Raw genomic sequence first — 22,004 nt, forward strand, 5'->3', positions numbered from 1 at the left:
TGCTGTCTTTATTAAGACATTTTAAGAGATTGTTACTTTTATGGAGTACCTTAATTTTTACATGATGTTTTTGCAATTTGGTTTGGTTTTCTTACATATCTGCAAGATTTTGTCAATGAAATCAACACTTCTGACCATTGTATCTGGTTCACTCTTGAGATGGAAGAGAACAATTGGATTGTCTTTTTGGTTCTCCTTCTACTTCTTTAACAATGGATAAGAATGGAATTATACAGGAGTGATGGATTGCATTTAAATGGCTTTGGAGTGAGTGTACTGGAGAAAGAGTTACTAGATAGAATTACAGAGTGCGTGTGCTGCATGCAAGAGATCAAAAGTAAGAGATTATTATTACCCTAAGACACCATGGAGTCAAAGACTCATCTAGGAGGGCCCTTTTGTCGTCATACACACGCAGCTCATCATAATGCACCTTAAACACCCTTAAATTCTCTGAAGACACCACCATTTCAAGCAAGACATTGAAATCATTCACACTCTGCATGCAAAAAACCTGCTTCTCACTCCCATGCTTGCACCCACCTTATACAGCATCCAGGGATAACCTCTGGTTCTCCCATGATCTCCCACCGTTTGCTGTTAAACCTCTCCAACATTGATCCTATAACAACCCCTTACTAATTTGTAGGTCTCTACCATATCACCCCTCTTCTTCGTATCCACTAGACTGTAAATTGCATTTCTCAACTTTTCTTCATATTCAACATTCCAGAGATCAGAAACTACCTTAGTCAGTCGCTTCTGGACTCTTTCCAACATCATTTCATCCTTTGGAAACCAGGTGACCAAATCTGTGAAGAGTAGTTCATGTGTGGCCTAATCAGAGCCTTATACAATCGAACAAGAATACCTTACTTCTACAAGTCAGTGTCCTCTGCATCATTCCCAGAATTAGTTGTGTTGTCCTCACAAGTTTGGCAATGTGTCATTTAAATTGTTTTAGATCTGTATCCACTATCATACCAAGGTCTGTTATTTCCTCCACCTCCAACAATATATCCCCACCAATAATAAATACAACCCATCTTTGTTTCCAAATTTTAACACTTTACATTTTGCAACATAGAGCTTGAATCCCCATTCCTGTGCCCATTCACTAAATCTATTCAAGTCTTAAAGTCCACATCTCTACTTTTCATAGTTCATCCCAACTTCTTTGCATCATCTGCAAACAACTGAATATCTGCATCCAAATCTTCACCAATATCATTAACATACAGGTTAAGCAGCAATGGCCCTTAAACAGACCCCTGAGGAACAGCAGTAGTGACTTTCCTCTTCTGGGATATTGCTCCCCCCTATATAAAACTTGATGATATTTATCAGATAGCCAGTCTCCGATCCAATGCACTAATCTAATATCCAACCCAGTCCGCTCTAGTTTGACTATCAACTTCAAAAACCTTTACAAAATCAAAGTATACTACTGTATATCCCTCTCCTCTGTCCAAGAAAGCTATCACCTTATTGTAATAAGTAAGTAGATTACTAAAACATGACCTTCCTTTAGCAAATCCATGCTGTCCATCAAAGATAATACCATTGTTGTTAACATAATTCTGAATCCTACTTCTCACCAGCTTCTCCAACAACTTAACCACAACAATTAAAACACAGATAGGATTATAATTTGATGCTTGAGTTCTATCACCTCCCTTATGAAGCAGCACAATATTACCCTCCTTTGGAATTCAACCCAGTGCAAGAGTCATCTTAAAAAAATACTAGTCAACTCCCTGGCAAATTTTTCAGAATATGTGGTAATATATTATTTTGCTCAATTCCCCATATACCTCTTGCTCACTTACAGTCAGTCTCTCCTCTTCATCATGAACAGTTCTCAAACTCTCCATGATGTCATATTCACAAGCATGAAAGACCTTTATGAACTGCTCATTAAGTATCTCCATTATATCTTACGCAGCAGTTATTCTAATACCATTTACTCCAATCAGTGTCATCCATCCATAATCATTCTTTTTTTTTTTTTTTTTTTTTGCTGGCTACATATTGAAAGAATACCCTAGGATTCTTTTTGGTTTCGTTAGCTAACTACTGCTCATACTTCACTTTTGCTACCCTTACAAACCAAGTCATCCTCCTTGCCTGTTCTTTGTAATCTTTAATCTTCATAATGCCATTTTTTCCCCTCTGTATCGCATGCTTAATATCTTCATTCATCCATTTCACACCTTCCTTATTTAACCTTCTGACCCTTGGAATACATTTAGACATTGCTTCTACTAGACAGTTGTTGAATATCCTGCAAGTTGCATTCATCTCCTTTCCAGTAAACTCTTCATTCCATGATACACCTTCAAGCTGTCTCCTGAGCTGCTGATAATGACCAGCCTTGTAGTTCCACATATAATCTTTCCTCACACTGCTGGCAACCACCCAGGTAAATGTCACATCACTCCCACCAACTGTAGGGTGATGTGACACCTCATTTATAATTACGTCCTATGATGAGATGATCAAATCCATGACCCTTAATCCTCATGTGCCCTCTGTTACATACTGTCTGAGGTGGTTGTTCCTCAAAAACTCAAGAAACTCATTTCCTTTACTTCCAGTTGCTATCTCATCATCCCGGTCTATATTGCCATAATTAAAATCACCCATAATGATCACCTTATTCTTATTTGCTTGGCTAATTTGATTATACATTTCATGGTCACTACCATCCACATTACTAGGTCTCTAACAACATCTGACTAAGTATTACATTCGATTCACCTCTATCTGATACCACACTGCTTCTAAACCACTGGCACTATTTCCCTGTTGCATCTCTACTTTGTACAGACATAACTCTTTCCCTATCATTAATAGCTCCTCCTTCTCCCTTTTTGCCCTTCCTATCTTCACAAAATACATCATACGCTTCCATCTCTATTCCTGTCAGGATGTTATCCTCATCCAACCATGCCCAATTCTTGAGTTAACAGACTGAATTAATGCAACCATTTCATTTGCCTTTTTCTTTACACTACTACTGATACCATTTATTTGATGTGACTTCTCCATGCTTAACTCGAGTCATTTCTTTTTCTCCTTATTCATCTTAGAACCTTCTTCAAATCCAACTGTTTTCCCTTGATACCAGGTCATCCCCCTCCCTTTTTGTCTACACACACATTCACCTCGTCTTGAAGCATCAGCCTTTTCCACACTGTGTGTTCCCCTGTCCATCCCAAGCCTCCCCATTTCCCTGTCTGTCTTGCACATCTGTTCTCTCATTCTCTATACTCATGCCACCCACTTCTTCATTCATAACCACCTGATCAACCTCTCCTGTCTTACTTGCCCATTCTTCCACATTGCTTCCTGCTTGATCAGATTCATTCTCTGCACTTCTCTACCACTTGGTAGCAGTCTCTCCAAGTGACTCACACCAAATCCACTCAAATGCAGTCCGTCACTCTTATACAGTTCATTTTATCCTTCAAATTCATTCCATACATTACCAAACTGCACTCCTTTCTCCTTACACATTTTTGCTAACATAGCATTCATAATCTTTGCTCTGCCTCTTCTCACGAATGTCATACCTGGACAACATGCTTACTACTTTTCGTATCACACTATTATCTTTTATCCATCTCAACAATCTCCTGATATCCAATCTGGCGTGTTCTTTTTTTCCAGTCAAGTCATTTGTCCCTATTACAGCTACAAACTCCTTTACTCGCTTACTTTTCAGATCCAATGCCTCAACCCCTTCTACTCATTTTACCTTCAGGAAAACAAACCTCGTGCATCCTCTCATCCAGCACACCTCTAATAATTGAATCACCATACAACGCCACTCCAGGGGCTTTCATTACCTCTTTTATACCAATATTATATGTTTTCATCATTTTCACTCTTCTATACATATCTTGAATTCTCTTAACTTCATTCCGCATCCATTTCAATTCTTGCCTGTCTTAACTAACTCAACTTTGAAATCTTGCATCACATTTTTGCTCTCATTCGCTCCCTCAATTTTGTTGTCAGCCATACAAGCTTGTTTGCAATCAATGCTGGTTACCACCTTACCTTTAACTGCACTTTGATTTTTTAACTTATGTTACTTTTGTATCACTTTCGTTCTTCTTACCATCGATTGTTAAGTTTATCTGATTGCTCATTCTCTTTTTCAAAACTTTTTTACCATTTTTTCGCTACTCTTTTGTATTGTTCCTCTTTTCTGTCAAACAAGCAATCATCCTCCTTGCAGCACTCATCAAATCCTCATTCAGCTAACACTTCACACACACTCTCTTTCCATCTGCCTTAAATATCCATAATTTATCTATATAATTGAATGAATACATATAGTGCACCTCACATTTCATGAAACGACTGAAATCAAAATTAAATTCCTGCACGGACAAAGCCACTGGCATCTTTTCTTTGCCACTTACTATACTAAGCTTTAATTTTAACAAATCCATAAACAAACTTTAACTTTTTTTAACTTTAACTTTAACTTTTTACACAACTTTTTATGTGTATTCTTACTCATGAATACACACACTTTTTTACAATTAATTATTCCAAAAAGCTTATTTGAAATGGGATCATTCTTTACAAACCATTACTTCTCTTGCAACACTAGCTGATAAGAAGAGAGACTGGGGACGCATGTCTTCCTGTCTACCCAGGCTCCCCCATGTAGATAGGGAGACATGGCATAGGGAGAGTGGATGTTGAAAGTAGCAGTGAATGTGTGTATGGAGATGGAGTATATTTGCAATGTGGGTTGGGAAGTTGAGACTGAGCAGATATTATGTGGTAAGTGGTGATAATTGTGATTGGGCAAGAGCAGATGTGGTGGGGAAATCACAACTAGCCAGTGGCTTGGATAGGACTGGTTACAGAACTAAAAATTCACTGCTGTGTTTGTTTACAAATGCCAGAAGTATCGGAAATAAGGGAGATGAAATGGTTTCAGTGATTGAGTTTATTCACCCCAAATTCATTGGAATTAGTTAAACATGGTTGAATGAAGATGATATCGTAATGGGAATAGAAATGGAAGAATACAGTATTTTTTGTGAGGATGGAAAGGACAAGAAGGGAGGGGGAGTGCTGCTGATGTTAGCATGGGAAATAAGCGCACATAAGGTAGACATGAAATAGAGAAATAGTAGCACTGGTTATGAGGCAGTGTGGTGTAACGTGGAAGTTGACAGGTATAAATATTTAGTTGGATGTTGCTATAGACATCCAACTAAATATTTGGGTATCCAACTAAACAATTTGGGTTACTAAACAAAGGAAGAGTAATTATTATGGGTGATTTTAATTATGGCAGTATAGATTGGAATGTAAAAATAGCATTTGGGAATAAGAAAAATGAATTTCTTGGGTACGTGAGATAACTATCTCAGACAGCATGTAAAGGAGGGCATGCAAGGATCAAGAGTTTTAGATCTGATTGTATCATCAGAGGATGTAATTGTGAGTGGTGTTTCATACTTTCCTATAACCGATGAGAGTGACCATGAAGTGATCACCTGGATGTGGCTAGCCATATGCAGACTTCTCTGAGGAAAGGATAGATACATGTGGAATTATAAGGCTGGTGATTTATGACAAGCTTAGGACACAGCTTGGAGCTATAGCATGAAATGAGGAGTTGGGCAGTAAGTAAATAAATGCTGCTTGGGAACTGACAAAGAAATACATAACAGCATCAATGTGTGACTGTATTCTGAAGGCCAAAAAGGCTGAATAAGGTAGGTGTAAAATAGATGAATGAGGGGTTTAAGCAAGAAATCTAGAAGAAGAATTGGCACATCCTGGAGTGCACCAAATTACTTACAAGTGTGGATTATCATATTTAAGCCAAACACTTAGATCAGTGGCTGTGCATTGCAATGAATATGTAGACTTTCTTAAGTTCCTTGAGCCAAACCAATCAGGACTTGTGGAAATACTATCACCACCAGACATGGAATCCCTTTGGAAGAAAATTAAGGTTTTCAATAAAAATAATAATCTCTAAGAACGTCTTTATAAAAAAGTTGTGAAACCTTGATACATTATCTGAATCTAAATAGAAGTGATGGACTCAAATTATATATTATATGGGAAGTAGTTATTTTACACAAGTTCCAGAATTAATTTATTTTTGTAGTAGGAAAGAAAAAGCTAAGTTATTTATAGAAATAGAGCAGATCCTTTGTAACAACCAGGCTTAAAAATTAAATTTAATAGGATTTTTAGTGAGCGATATTAAACCTATCTGTGTAAACATCTTGAAGGCAAAGATAGTAAAAACTTGACAAAAGGCTTCATTAGAGCTGAGACAGTATGCAATTAAAAGTGGTGAGCACAAGATAGCAAAAACTGAGTGCAGAAAATACATTAAGATGAACAAAACATAAAAACTTGGGGAGACCAGACTCCTATCAGGTGAATCCCTTGGGTGGCAGATGAGAGAAGCTCCAACGGGTTTCTCTGAATAGAGAATTAGGAACTGTGGACCAAAGGGTGTGGCAGAGGAATGGCAAATCAGCCACACTAAAATGCCAAAAACTTCCATGGATTACATGACTATCTCATACTACCGCATACGGGGTAGCCGATGCACTAACACAAGCCTCATATAATATTGATGAGAAATCTTCCATGTGGTCAGCAAAATATGACAAGTATGTAGCTGCTATAAATATCAGATCTCTGTACAAGGCAGGAAAACTCCAAATTCAAGAAAATCTGAAAAGGATAAAGTGGGATATTATAGGAATCTCAGAAACTCACTGGACAGGAGAGAGAGATGCCTAAACATGCCAGAGGGCAAATTATTCTATTTGGGAAGAAGAGACAATGTACACAGAGGAGTTGCAATTCTAATAAAACAAAATCTTACTACAAGTATAACAAATATCAAGTCTCTCTCATTCAGAATAATAGGAATTAGACTAAAAGCCAAAGAAAAAGGACTACCATTATTCAGATTTATGCACCAGATGCAAGTCATAATGAAGAAGATATCAAACTATTCTACAATGATCTCCAAAAAGAAATAGATAATACTAACTCCAGAGACATCTTATTCATAATCAAAAATTTCAAAGCTAAGATTGGAACTTTCAGAGAAGAGTAATGGGAATATTTGGAATTGGAACTGAAAATGAAAGGGGAGAACTATGCTCAATTTCTGCAAAGAAAACAACAACCTTGTAATCTCAAATACAGTGTTTTACCATAGACCTAGTTTTAAATACACCTGGACCTCACCAGATAGAGAAATACTAAATTGTATAGATTATATCCTAATTAGAAATAAATTGAAAACCTCAATCAAAAACGTAAAAACACTCAAAAGCCTAGAGCTGGATACAGACCATGAACTCCTTTCTGCAACAATGCAGATAACATTCAAAGTGAACTATGAAAGAAATAGGATTGATTAGCTTCACACAGAAAAGTTAAAAAGTAACCAAGTAAGATTAGACTACATTAGGAAGATTGAAGAAATAAATAGGGCTCAAATAGATGAAACCGAAAACCTTTGGAAAACAGGAAAAGAAATATTAAATTGGCAAGGAAAACTTTAGGAATTTATAAGAGACCCAATAATAAATGGATAACATCTGAAATTTTAGAAAAATGTGAAGAAAAAAGAAAACTAAAAACAAAAATAAACAGACATACCTCAGAAGGAAACAAGAAAAAATACAAACAACTCAAAAATGAAATTGATAAACCCTACAGACAGGCTAAAGAAAACTGGCTAAACAAAAAAGCAGAAAATGCAATTAGGCATATAAACACCATAACTCAAAAATGTTACATAACACAATTAAAGAAATTACAAAAATCTTTTCACCACTACCTCTAACAATGATCAACCATCAGGGTGAAGAAACAGGAAATCCACATGCAATAAAAGTAACATGGATGGACCACTACCAAGAAACTTTTAAGAATGAAAGCAATAACTGCCTAATAACAAGGCCCCACACTAACTCAAGACATGAAGCATTAATGATCCTTCCATCAGAAGTGGAGAATACTCTAAAGCAAATAAAATCTGACAAAGCACCAGAGATAGAATTCCATCAGAACTCTGGAAAGAAGGAAAGCAAACAATTTTAAAATTCCTTACCACACTTTTCAACAAAATCATTAAATCAGGAGAAATAACAGAAGATTGGAGAACAGGAATTATCATACCAATTTACAAGAAAGGTGATAGGAAAAACTGTAAAAATTACAGACCAATCACATTACTCAGCCATGCTTACAAAATATTTATAAGAGTATTGCAGAACAGAATAAAGAGCACATATGAGATCATTCTTAGTGAAGAATAGGCAGGCTTCAGAAAGAATTGATCCACATTGGATCAGATCTTCATAATACAAAGACTAGCAGAATTATACTGGAAACATAACAAAAATATTTATTACTGTTTTATTGATTTTAAACAGGCATTTGATTCTATAAATAAAGTAACTTTATTAAGAATATTAAAACAGAAACAAATCTATGAAGATACCCTAGAATTCTTAGAAAAATATTATGGTCTCACAGCAGCAATAATTAAATTTAATTGTATAACAACTGATAAAATAAATATCAGTAAAGGAGTAGCACAAGGTTGTCCCATCTCCCCCATATCTTTTTAACATCTACCTAGAGAGATATGGTTAACCAAGCCTTGGAAGGAGAAAAAAGAGTTAACTTAAATGGTTATAACCTTAATAACATAAAACATGCAGATGACATCGTAATGATAACGGGCACAAAAGAAAAAAAAATAGTGAACCTAATAACCAAACTAAACAATATGGTTAAAGGAATACAGCATGACCATAAATATGGACAAAACAAAAATCTTGGTAATTGGAAAAAATGAAGAAAAAGTAAACTTCTCCTTGAATGGATCAACAATTGAACAGGTAAAACAAATCAGTTATTTAGGAACAGTAATAACAGAACACTTATATACCATGACAACTATTAAATTAGAATATCGACTGCATGGTTATCATTTAATAAGCTAGGTAAAACCTGGAAAAATAAGAAAATCTCCAAACCTCTAAAAATAAAATTATATAATGCAATTATGTGCTATATGTTTTAGAAACTTGGACACTCAAGAAGACACATATACGAAAACTGGATCTTTGAGATAACAGATCTTTTGAGATGAAAAGTCTCAGAAAAATAAAACAAAATGGACAGAAAAGAAAAAAAATGAAACTGTAAGACAAGACCCAAGCTATACAGACTCATTAATAGGAAAGATCAAAAGAAAGCAACTTCAATGGTATGGACATGTCGATATGCAATGGTATGGACATGCTCTGTATGCAAGATTAGAAGAAAAAAAGCAAAAAAGGAAGGCCAATAACTAAATGGATAACATTAATAAAGGCTAACACTGGATTACAAACCTGTTGACAGCTCACCAGCCATGCAAGAAACCGAGACTCCTGGAGGTTGTTGTGGAAACACGGAAAACTCAACCTGCCCCGAACGAAAGAGGACAGTAAGAAAGAAAGAAAGACATAAAAACCGGTGAAGAAAAAGTTAACACCAAGAACAAGGAACAACCTTTTATGTATCTGGGGCTGAGAGGGGAGAAAAATTAATAAGGGCTTTAGGAGAGCAGATAAGGGCAACTAACTTCAAATAGTTTTCAATATATATCACTTCCACAGAGGAGAAGCAGCAAGGCCTATTAGCAAGTAATTGTTGTATTGGCTCCATTGGCCTGAGGTTAAGAGCAAAACTATCTGTTGATATTCCTCTTGAAGAGATGGAAGTTGTAGTACTTGGGGAATACTTCATGGGGGAAGGCTGTTTCACAGAACTGAGGCAGATGGAATGAAGGATTAATGGGAATAGCAAGTTCAATGAATTAGCATTTCAATTGGTACTCCATTTAGGATGTAGTTGATGTTTTCAGTGTTTCTACTATTTTCTCATTATTTAATAAGATTAAATAATCTCAGATCTACAAAACTCAAATGCATATCTTGACATATATGAACATAAGACATAATTAATAAATGAGATAAAATGGATTTAACTTTTACCCAAGTAACAAGGGCATCTTCAGTAAACTGGTATATTCAACAATGAAATGCACGAACTTGATACTAGGACAAAAATATTATACTAATAAAAATATATACATACATTAAATCCACTTTATGTTATTTATTAAATATACATCCTTGTTATGTTCCCATGATTTTCAGCTAGTTGTGTTAAAGTGAAACCCGATCCTGACATCTGTTTAGCCTGAACTGCTTGTTCTTCTCCAATCTTCCCTCTCACAATTTTTCTTAGACTTTTCTCAAGTATGCTTGCATAAATCTTACCAAGAGTACTCAATAATGAAATTCATCTATAATTCTCACATTCAGTTTTTGTTTTTTCCCATTTCTATAGATGGGTACCATGAGAGCTCTATGTCAATCATGTGGAATTTGACCTTCTGAATTATGCAATATAGCTGTTGTAAACCCTTTAAAACCTCCATATTTAGCATTTCTGGTTGTATAACAGCTAAACCAGCTGCCTTTCCACATTTTAAGTGTTTTTGTATTGATAGTATTGGCCAGCAAAGATTGGTAGAGCCTCTGCTACTAATGGCTCACGAAAAAAGTTAAGCAAGTTTGAATGCGGTTAGTAGTTGGAAGGCGATCAATCATTCGATGCTGTTGGCACACTCTCTCTCTCTCTCGATGAGTCTTTGGACTCCCTGGAGGTGTCTAAAAATAATAATAATAATAGTATCGATATATATACTCCTGATGGTATTGCGCTTCCATCATCATGGTATTTCTGTTTCTTTTAGCAGTCTTTCAAAGTAATTACTCCAGACATTTAGAATATCTTTATCTTCAATTTTCATGTCACCTTTATTATATTATATTATATTATATTATATTATTATTAGCACCAGACCACATGAGGTCAAAAGACTCATCGTTGGAGGTACACATCATCACACATAGCTAACTGCACTGTGTGATTAGCTATGTATTCAACATATCTGCATTCACCACATGTAAGGCAGTACATTCCACATGCCAGTCACTCTTCATGCAAAGAATCTGTTCCTTACTCACATCCTCCTTATGCACTTTCCAAAGAAGGCCTCTTGTATTTGATGAAAACGTTTTTCCACATTAAGCCAATAACCCTTACCAACTTATATGTCTCAATCATTCCCTCTCTCCTCCTATTCACGAAGTTTTTGAAACCTATATTCCCTCTGTCTTCATACCCCACATTACAAAGACCACATACCACCTCAGTCAATCTTCTCTGGACCCTTTCTAATATATCCTCATTACATGAAAACCATGTGACCAAATTTGTGCACAGTAATCCATGTGAGGACTGATCAAGGTCTTATACAATGGAATCATATCTCTTTATTTCTGCATGTGAAGATCATCTGCATTATTGACATAATCCAATGTGATGACTTTACAACTTGTGCAATGTGACACCCGAACTTCAGTTACATGTCCAGATCTCTCCTCTAACTCCTTCAAAATTTCCCCACGAACCGTATTTTAGACCTTTGCAACATCGAATGTATAGTTTCACTCAATTGCTTACTCATACAGTTATTACTTTGCAATACCTCACCCTCGCAAATCCTGCTTTACTTTCATGTATTCTAAGTGGCTGTGTAAAGGTAATAATTTTTTCTTTCTTTTAAATTGAATGAAGGAAACATGGATCAATTTTAAGACATGTTTTGTGTGTTTGTAAGGGAAAAAAATTAAGCTTATTTGAATGGCATTCAACATGATATTAAGATGTTTTATTAGAATGTATTGGGGAATATAATAAAAATAATTGTGTGTGTGTGTGTGTGTATTGTTATATATATAATTTATTTATTTTTTGTCTAGATCAATGCTTGCAAGCACAGATACTTTTATGACCTCTCCATTTAATAACTTGTCAACCAGTCATACCTCAATGCCAGTAGATATGAAGAATGCATTTCCTTATGGAGGCCAATTTTCTTCTGGTGAGTCATTCAATTTTGTAGTTATTTTCAGAATGAACTGTACTTGGTGATATTTTTCTTTGCACACACCATTATGAATAATATAGCGCATTAATGGGAGAAAGAGAGAGTGTTCAAATCAAAGTTTTTTTTTTTTTTTTTTTTTTTTTTTTTTTTTTTTTACAGCTGAGCAAGTATCTTCAAGAATTAAGTTAAAACAGATCAAAATATGCCAACAATACAAGACTATATATTATATTCAGTAAAATTTCATATAGCATAACAATCATTTTCTTAGAAAATATATTGAAATTCTATATAAAACAGTAAAACAATCTCTATGTGACATATCTACTGGACAAACTGTCAATGTGTTCCCCATCCACAGATTTCAGTTCTAATGATAATAATTATTATTATTAACATCTGACCTCCATGTAGTTAGACTCGTCGTGGTAGGTGCACACTATTGCACAATGCTCATTCATTCCTGCCTTAACCTGATTCTATGCGTCTGCATTCCACTCACCAACCACTCTCCATGCAAAGAACCTGCTCCTCACAGCTTCCAACAATGCCTATCGTTTTACCCCCCCCCTCTCCCATGTCAATCTGATAACACCTGAATAGCTTATATGTCTCAATCATACCCCCCCCCTTCTCCTCCTATTCACAATGCTCTGCAACTTACATTCTCTCAATCTGTCCTCATACTCCACATTCCAAAGACCACTGACTGCATCCATCTAAGAGCACAACAGAGCTAGTATACGCGATGGTGATTAAGTAGTGAAACAATACAATTGTAATGAACAAAAGATCTAAAGTCCTATTTTGGTGCCCTTTAATGTTGTAAAAAAAAAAAAAAAAAACAGCTATGTAGGAGTTGCTCTTAAGATAAGTCTCCCATTTTTTTTGCAATTAATGCAACCATATTTGTTCAGATTAGGAAAATTCTTCATAGCCATGGTAGGCTCAAAAAATAACCTTTTGGATCTGTAATGACTTCTAAATAGCACATTAATTTTCTTCCATCTAATCCTGTGTGAAAGGGGTGTCCAAAGTGGGGTCTGCCAGGCCTGACTTGCCATAATAATAGTAGTGAATGTATTTTTTTCATTCTTCCAGGTGATTGTTAACCGATCTTCCTGATCTTCCCATAGTAGATCAAGTCATAGTTACAGGGAACTTCATACACTCCAGGGTGTGCTAGAGGGTGAAGTTTATCTTTAGGCAAGCAGATCAGAGTTGCTAATTTAACACGAGGTTTGAAATGTGGTGCGAAGGTCATGTTTCATCAGTACTTGGCTATCTTTTCTGATGTACCTCTGACATAGGGAATAGAAATGATAACATTGTGTTCCTGTTTATTAGGAGAGGTAATGGGGATATGTAGTATTTTATCTATTTTGTAGGAATTGTAGCCATTGGCCAAGAACATATGGTGCAAATATTTTAGTTCTGTGGACAGAGCAATATCTCTGGCTCAGTGTGTAAGTGTAAAATGCCATACTAGATGATGATGTGATTGTTTGTTCATTGTGAGTATATTTTTACATTTGAGTTTCTCAAAAGAACGTACCTTGTGTTTCATTGTCCCATTGAATCTGTTCATTGCGAGTATATTTTTTTTTGGCCACTAACTTAATTAATTTTAGAATAAGATTACACTGTTTTTTTTTTGACCAATAAATTTAATGATAAAAATATACTCACAATGGGACAATGAAACACAAGGTACGTTGTTTTGAGAAAAACTCAAATGTAAAAAAAGCTAGACTCAAGTTATAAAAAAAAAATTCCACTCAAGAAAGGCTAAACGAACATATTTCAAAACGTCCCTGGTGCTATTATGTGATAGGATACAAAATATCAGATATGAACTTAGCAAAATAGATCTAACATGCTTCCGACTTTATGAAGACATTTCGAACAACATAGAAACTGACTTATGGACACCTCTTGATAACATGAATTTAAACAAAGCTTTTCTTATCAGCAAAAAAAAGTCAAATTAAGAAATTTAATACATTATATGAAAGAAGTCAAGTCTAAATTCAGCCTGCCTGAGGATAAAGTAATCTTTAACCTCTGACCATTCCTTAACACAACCAGAAGTCAGCATACTAAAAAAAGGATTCAATTTTGCTATCGCACTTAACCATATTCCAAAGGTCAACATTATTTCCAACATAGAGACAGCACTCTCATCTTTGTCTGAAACAATAGCCAGTGATCTTAGATTAAAGAACGCTGTTATCCTTTCGTCATCAAGACCACCAAACCAAAATATAACGCCTTCAGAAAAGAGAGCTCTCTCCAAGGAGGACAAACAAATCATTTTAAAGGCAGACAAAGGAAACTTGATGGTTATCCTCAACACAAAAGACTACACAGCTAAGATCACAGAGTTACTCTCAGATACACCAACTTATCGGATATGATATCCGATAAGTTGGTGTATCTGAGATATCCTACATGGAAAAACCATGAGACCACTAATAATTTATTACGTAATATGAATAGTTGGTCTACAGATTTACAACGGAGATTGAAGTCGTTACACCCAGTGACACTGAGATTATATGGTTCTCCTAAAGTTCACAAAAGTGGAGTCCCTCTGTGCCCCACAGTAGATGGAAGAAATTCTCCAACCTACCTAATGTCTAAACACCTTGCTCGTAAAGGATCATATTCGAAACTCTGATACCTACGTAAAGAATTCAAAGCACTTCATTACTAAATTGAAAAATATCTCCATTTTTGAAACGGATATTCTTGCCAGCCTAGACGTATCTTTATTCATCAACATCACGGTAGAAGAAGTTATCAACATTTTATACAATCTGTATCTTCAGGATACTGCTAACCTCTTCAGTCATTGCCTCGAATCAAACTTCTTTAAATGGAATGACACTATCTACGAACAACTAACTGGCTTGGCTATGGGCAGTCCTCTATCTCCTCTGTGTGCAGATCTATTAATAGAGAAACTAGACAATTACATCTTTTCCGAATTAGACCCTAAGCCATTAGTATGGTGGAGGTATGTTGATGACATTTTTATAATTTGGTAAAACACTAAAACAGCACATTTTGACTTTCTAATAAAGATAAATTTCTTCCATCAGAAAATCAAATTCTCCTTGGAACTTGAGAAGGATAGACAACTACCATTTTTAGATACCCTAATCAAAAAACAAGCAGATGGACATATCAGCCTTAAAGTATACTGTAAACCAACCCATACTGGATGTTATCTTCACTTCTCGTCTACTCACCACATTTCTCAAAAACTTAGCATCATACACATGCTCAAAAATAGAGCCATCAGAAGAAAAAGACCTCCAGGACAAATTAACTCATATATCACAGACCCTGGTAAACAACAGCAATCCAAGAAATTTAATAAAAAGATTCTTCATAATAACCCCACATAACAACAATTTGCCAAGACTCAATATAAATCCTCAATTGCCATCTCTTATGCAGGAACAGTGTCAAAAAAGATTGCAACATTAGAGTAACTTTCAAACCGATCAAGACAATCCAAAACATATTAAGGTCACCAAAAGACAGCAGTGCCTTCTTTAAATGGTATAAAGACAGCTGTTGCAGAATGTGTGGTGGAGATACTTATTGAGCAGTTCATAAAGATCTTTCAATCTTGTGAATGTGACTTCATGGAGAGATTAAGAGCAGGTGATGATGGGGAGGAGAGACTGACTGTAAGTGAGCAAGAGGTGTTTGGGGAGTTGAGTAAACTAGATGTAAATAAGGCTGTGGGACTTGATAATATATCACCGCGTATTCTGAAGGAATGTGCCAGAGAGTTGACACCTGCCTTGACATATTTTTTTAATACGAGTCTTGCACTTGGTCAAGTCCCTAAAGAGTGGAAGGAGGGCAAGATTGTGCCACTTCATAAAGGAGGTGATCGAACTCAAGCATCAAACTATAGGCCTATCTGTGTGTCAGGTGTTGTGGTTAAGTTGTTGGAGAAGCTTGTGAGAACTAGGATCCAGAGTTGGGTTGACAACAATGGTATAATCTTTGATGGACAGCATGGATTTGCTAAAGGGAGGTCGTGTTTTAGTAATCTACTTACTTATTACAATAAAGTGACTGCTTCCTTGGACAGAGGAGAAGGATACACAGTAATATACTTGGATTTCGCAAAAGCTTTTGATAGAGTACCTCATGATAAGTTGACAGTCAAACTAGAGCAGATGGGGTTGGATATTAGATTAGTGCATTGGATTGGAGACTGGCTATCTGATAGGTATCAACAAGTTGTGTATGGGGGTGCAATATCCAGGAAAAGGAAAGTCACTAGTGGAGTGCCTCAGGGATCTGTTTTAGGGCCATTACTATTTAACTTGTATATTAACGATATTGGCGAAGATTTGGATGGAGATATTCAGTTGTTTGCAGATGATGCAAAGTTGGGACGAACCATAAAGAGTAGTGAAGATGTTGTGGCCTTGCAAGAAGACTTGAATAAATTGAGTGATTGGGCAAGCAAATGGGGATGAGAGTTCAATGTTGCAAAATGTAAGGTTTTAAAATTTGGAAAACAAAGATGGGATGCAGAATTTATGCTTGGTGAGAATATATTGTTGGAAGTAGAGGAAATAAGAGATCTGGGAGTGATAGTGGATAAGGATCTAAAATTTAGGGGACACATCGCCAAAATTGTGAAGACAACACAAAGACTTCTGGGAATGATGAGGAGGACACTGACGTGTAGAAGTAGGGAGATTCTTGTTCCATTGTATAAGGCTTTGATTAGGCCACACATGGACTATTGTGCCCAGATTTGGTCACCTGGTTTTCAGAAGGATGAAGAGATGTTGGAAAGGGTCCAAAGGCGACTGATTAAGGTAGTTTCTGACCTCTGGAATGTCGAGTATGAGGAAAGATTGAAAAGATGTAATTTGCAGAGTCTAGTGGAGAGAAGGAAGAGGGGAGATATGATAGAGACCTACAAGTTGGTAAGGGGTTGTTATAGGATCAATGGTGGAGAAGTTCTACAGAGAATAGTGGGAGATCAGGGGAGAACCAGAGGTCATCCCTGGAAACTGTATAAAGAGGGTGTGAGTAGGGGAGTGAGAGGCAGGTTTTTTTCGTGCAGAGTTGTGAATGATTGGAATGCCTTGCCTGAGAGTGTGGTGTCTGCAAGGAGTTTGAATGTGTTTTAAGACCCGATATGATGAGATGTGTGTGAGATAAAAGGACCTCCTTGATGAGTCTTTGACTCCATGAGGTCTTGTTTAATAATAATAATAATAATAATAAAATATGTTGGAGTATACAATTCCTTGTTCTTGTGGTCTAAACTACATAGGTCAGACATCAAGAAGTCTTGAAATAAGAAAAAAGGAACATGTAGGGGATGTTAAAAACAACAGAATAGATAGTTCCGGATTAGCCCTCCACTTCTTCAACACAAGCCACACCATTGAATGGGACAAAAGTTCCATGCCTTACCTAGAAGAAAATTTCCGGTGTCACAATTTCAAAGAAGCCACAGTGGTTCTCCGTTCTGAAAGCACCTAAACAGAAATCAAGGAATGATCCTGCCTGACATGGAGAACCCTAATAAGATCACTAAGCTTGCTAGAATTTAATTTTGCTGCAAACTACAGAGCGTGCACACACAACAATAGCTAATGAAACACGTGCTCAATGCATATGATGTTATGAGTTTTTTAATTTTGTTATATTTTATACGTTTGTTCTATGCACTAGCGACTTTGAGTTGTCTTTACCGTTTGTATGCCCTGAAGAAGCCAAACAGCCCAGTTGGTGAAACTTGTTGGCATAATTTATCATTAAATTTATTGGTCCAAAAAAACCCCAGTGTAATATTATTCTAAAAAAAAGATCTTTGTTTATGTAGGTATCTTCCTGCATGTGTTGGTTTTCTGTAAATGGAAAAAGATAGTGATCCATCCAAAAGGCAGGTGACTAAGGTGTCAAGAAATGGTAAACAGTTTTTAGATCTTTTCTACTGTGAAGTGGAGTTTTGGGTTTTGGCTGTTTAGGTATGTGACAAACACATCTAAAGTGTCTAGTCCATGGGGCCAAATGGCAAATACATCATCAACATAAGGTAACCACATTAGGAGCTTGTATGTAGCTGTGGTAAGTACCCATAGCAGTTACCATTAATCTGTTATTGAGTCAGCCATGGCTATGAAGAATTCTCATAACCTGAACAAATATGGTTGCATTAATTTGCCAAAAATTTAGGAGACTTATCTTAAGAGCAACTTCCACATAGCTGTAATTTATTATTTTTTTTACAACATTAAAGGGTGCCAAAAGAGGACTTTAGATCTTTTGTCCATTACAATTGTATTGTTTCACTTACTCACTGTCATGTATACAGGCTGATTTGATACATGTATACAAGATGATGCTAATTTGAAATTTAGCGAATTATAAGCAGTTAATAAAACATTTTTTAATAAAATAGTTTGTTTGGTGTTGTTAATGTCATGAATGAACCATAGATAATCTTTGTGAATCTTCTCTGGACCCTTTTTAACATATCCTCATTACTATGAAAACATGGTGACTAAACCTGTGCACAGTAATCCACATGGGATCCAATTAAGGCCTTATACAATGGCATCATAACCTCTTTATTTCTGCATGTCAGTGTCCTCCACATCATTGCCATTATCTAATGTGTGGTCTTCACAACTTGTGCAATGTGGCCCCGAATTTCAGTCCTTGTCTACCATCACTCCTAGATCTCTCATCTCTGCAACATTCAACTGACAGTTCCACTTACCTGTCCATGCAGGTAATCTATTCAAGTCCTTCTGTGAGGCCATAACATCTGTTTGACTCTGCATTGCTCTTCCCACTTTTGCATCATCTGCACATAGCTGATGATGCAAAATGGTTTAACATATAACTAGTTAAACCAATCCCAATATCATTATTATATCAATTGAGTAACAGCGGTTCCAAAACTGACTCCTGCAGCACCCAACTAGTGACTTCTTCTTTCGAGATACTGCACACTCCCATATACAACTTTCAGATACTTTCTGATCAGTGACAGCCAGTCACTGATCTAACTCAGAAGTCTGTTATCTGATCCCATCTGTTTATTTATTTATTTAACAACTTATCGTGTGGCATTCAAAACATCAAAAGCTTTTGCAAAATCCAAGTGACCACTATATATGTATTTGTCACCTGGTTATAGTACATTGCTGTTATCAACCATTTCTGTATTCTACTTCTCACCGATCTGTCTAGTATCTTCACCATAATGGCAGATAAAGATGGTGATAAGGCTGTGGCTACAAATTATAGGCCAAAGCCTTATCACCATCTTTATGCAGTCAAGCAATTTTACCTTCTTTCCATTTCCTTGGAACCTGTGTAAGACTATTATTAAACAAGCATGCCAATGCTATTGCCAATTCATTGGAACATTCCCTTAAGACAGTGGTGATATGTTATTAAATTCTGTTGCCTTATTGATATCAAGGTTATTTATTTCTTCAAATATCTCCTGCTCACTCACAATTAAGCCATCCTCTACACTTAAGTTCTTCATGATTCCACCCTGATCAGGATGAAACACCCTTATAAATTGCTCACTGAATATCTCAACAATGTTTTCTGCAGCAATTACCATTCTACCACTTTCATCCATTAACATCAGCTTACCATGATCATTCTTCCTTTTACTTGCCACATATCTAAAAAAAACTCTAGAGTTTTTCTTCACCTGATTCACCAATTTCTGTGCATACTGCACTTTTGTTTTCCTTACTAACTGAGTCACTCTTCTGGCTTGATTTTATACTCTTCATGTAACTGATTATTACTATTATTCATCCTGTACTGCCTCCAAATTACCTTCTTCCAGATTTCATGCTTAAGCATCTCATTAATCCATTTTACACGTGCCTTTTTTGGGTATTTGGAATACATTCACACGTTGATGCTGTTAGGTATTTATTTGTGAGTTCCCTTCATTATCTGTTTATTGGACATCCACGGATCAGATCTAAAATTCTCGATCCTCATGTGCCCTCCTTTACATGCTGCTTAAGATAGTTGTCTCTTAAGAAATTAATTTTCCTTATTTACGAATGCGATCTCTTTATTCTAATGATAATTCAGCGTTTCAAAAAATTATAACATATTTATTGAATATTGTCATTATAATGTACAGGTAGGCTGTTGGAGAACATCTCAGGGAAAGATAAATGTAATAGTTGGTGATATTGTTTGTATTTCAGTAAAATTTCATTTATTTTTGACAGCTTAGCTTAATTGTACAACTATTGTGGAGGTCATAATTTAGTTTAAAGGAATGAAAACAGAACAAAAAAATAATTTAACATAGATTTTATAATTTCAGTTCTATCACAGAGACATTCTAGGATACAATATAAAAGTATAATGACATGCAAACAATAAGTAGAAAATATTATACTAGAAGCCTGAAGTCCTAAAGTGGGTGCTGGTTGCTAGCCTTGAGTGTTACAGGGAGAAAGGTCCAAGAATTTTTATCATTATCATCAAATTCCATCAGGTGATATTATAAATAATAAACAACAAAAGTTACATCATTACTAACTTCCTATTGACAATTTTTCTCCAAATTAATTTGTTAAGACTCCAATATTATCAGATCTTATATTTCTGTCTTCTAAGGCACTTTTTACTGTATCAAGTTACCTGGATCTTGGTATTCCACTCTTTTTCCTACCATTCCAACAAAGAACACTTGTTTTGCTAACCTTTCTTCTCCCATTTTGTTAAAGTGATTGGACTTTCCCATTGAATGCTAACAATATCAAATTATTTCCTAATATCCTCATTTTTAATATGATACTGCCATTGATGCCATCTGTTTACTCCTAAATTCTCATATCTGTGGTCTGCAGTCTTTGAACAAGTGCTTTATTTCTAGCCCAGCCCTCAGATCCATAAATTAAAATTGGTTTTGAATTGGTCTTGCATATATATCTAGTTTAGTGTTTTGACAAATTTCTCTCTTATTCCATACAAATTTATTCACTTGGCTTCCTAACATTTCAACTTTGCTAATTCTGCCATCTATTTCCACATTTAATTTGTCATCTTCACTAATGATTGTGCCCAAATAGCTGAAATGTTTTACTTGTTCTCTAGGTTCTCCATTCAGAATGCAATTGATGTTTTCATTGTTTTTGCCTTTTCATTGCTAATTTTCATACCAAATTTATCACAGCATTTATTCAGAAGTATAACATCATCTGTATAAAGTAAATAGCTCAGATTAACACATCTAATTTTTATATCAGGTTTAATACCTGATCATATACACTATTGTTTCACACCTGATTTAACATCAAACCATCTTTCTGTACCTCCTTCAATTCTAACCGCTGACTTATAACTCATAATAAGTATTGCTTGATATACACCTTTACACAATATAATGTTTTGAACTGCTTTTTTGTCATATGCCTTTGCCATACATACAAAACTAAAATACAGATTCCCCATGACTTTTTCACTATTTGTCTTAAAGTGAAAATTTGATCCTCACAACTTCTATTTGGCTTGAATCCAGCTTGTTCTTTTCCAAGCTTCCCTTCCACTATTTTTCTTAGCTGTTTCTCATGTATATGTACATCAATCTTACCAGGAACATTCAGTAGCGAAATTCTTTTATAATTTTGTTTCTCTTTTTTATAGATGGGTACCATTGGGGGGGCTTTACTTGAATCATCTGGAATTCCACCTCTGACCATGCCTTCTGAATTAGGCAAGTGCAGCACTGTGAAACTTATATCTTCATTATTTGATTTTTTTTTGGTCAAATATCTACTCCAGCTGCCTTAACACATTTCAGATTTTTTTGATGGCTTTTGTTTTCTACTTCAAATATTGATATGTATTCCTGATTGCATTCCTGCTGAATGCTTTCTACCAACATGCTGTAACTGCTTGCTTCATTTAGCAATCCTTCAAG

The 22,004-nt window shown here is 35.7% G+C and overlaps 2 protein-coding genes across 2 annotated transcripts in view; one reads left to right on the forward strand and one right to left on the reverse strand.

Annotated features, from left to right (window-relative positions):
* LOC150105335 (paired box protein Pax-7-like) overlaps positions 1-22,004 on the forward strand; it is a 186,897-nt gene that overhangs the window by 161,546 nt on the left and 3,347 nt on the right. Inside the window, exon 9 of the mRNA XM_090393932.1 lies at positions 11,907-12,028. Within this exon, the coding sequence (XP_090250058.1) occupies positions 11,907-12,028 (122 nt within the window). The remainder of the gene's footprint in view (positions 1-11,906; positions 12,029-22,004) is intronic.
* The window catches only part of LOC150105337 (uncharacterized), a 409,874-nt gene that overhangs the window by 2,744 nt on the left and 385,126 nt on the right, over positions 1-22,004 (reverse strand). The window lies entirely within an intron of this gene.

This window comes from Typopeltis vanoorti, chromosome 6 (assembly GCF_054136105.1).
Source record: "Typopeltis vanoorti isolate ZY-2024b chromosome 6, IOZ_Tvanoo_1.0, whole genome shotgun sequence".
Taxonomy (NCBI): domain Eukaryota; kingdom Metazoa; phylum Arthropoda; class Arachnida; order Uropygi; family Thelyphonidae; genus Typopeltis; species Typopeltis vanoorti.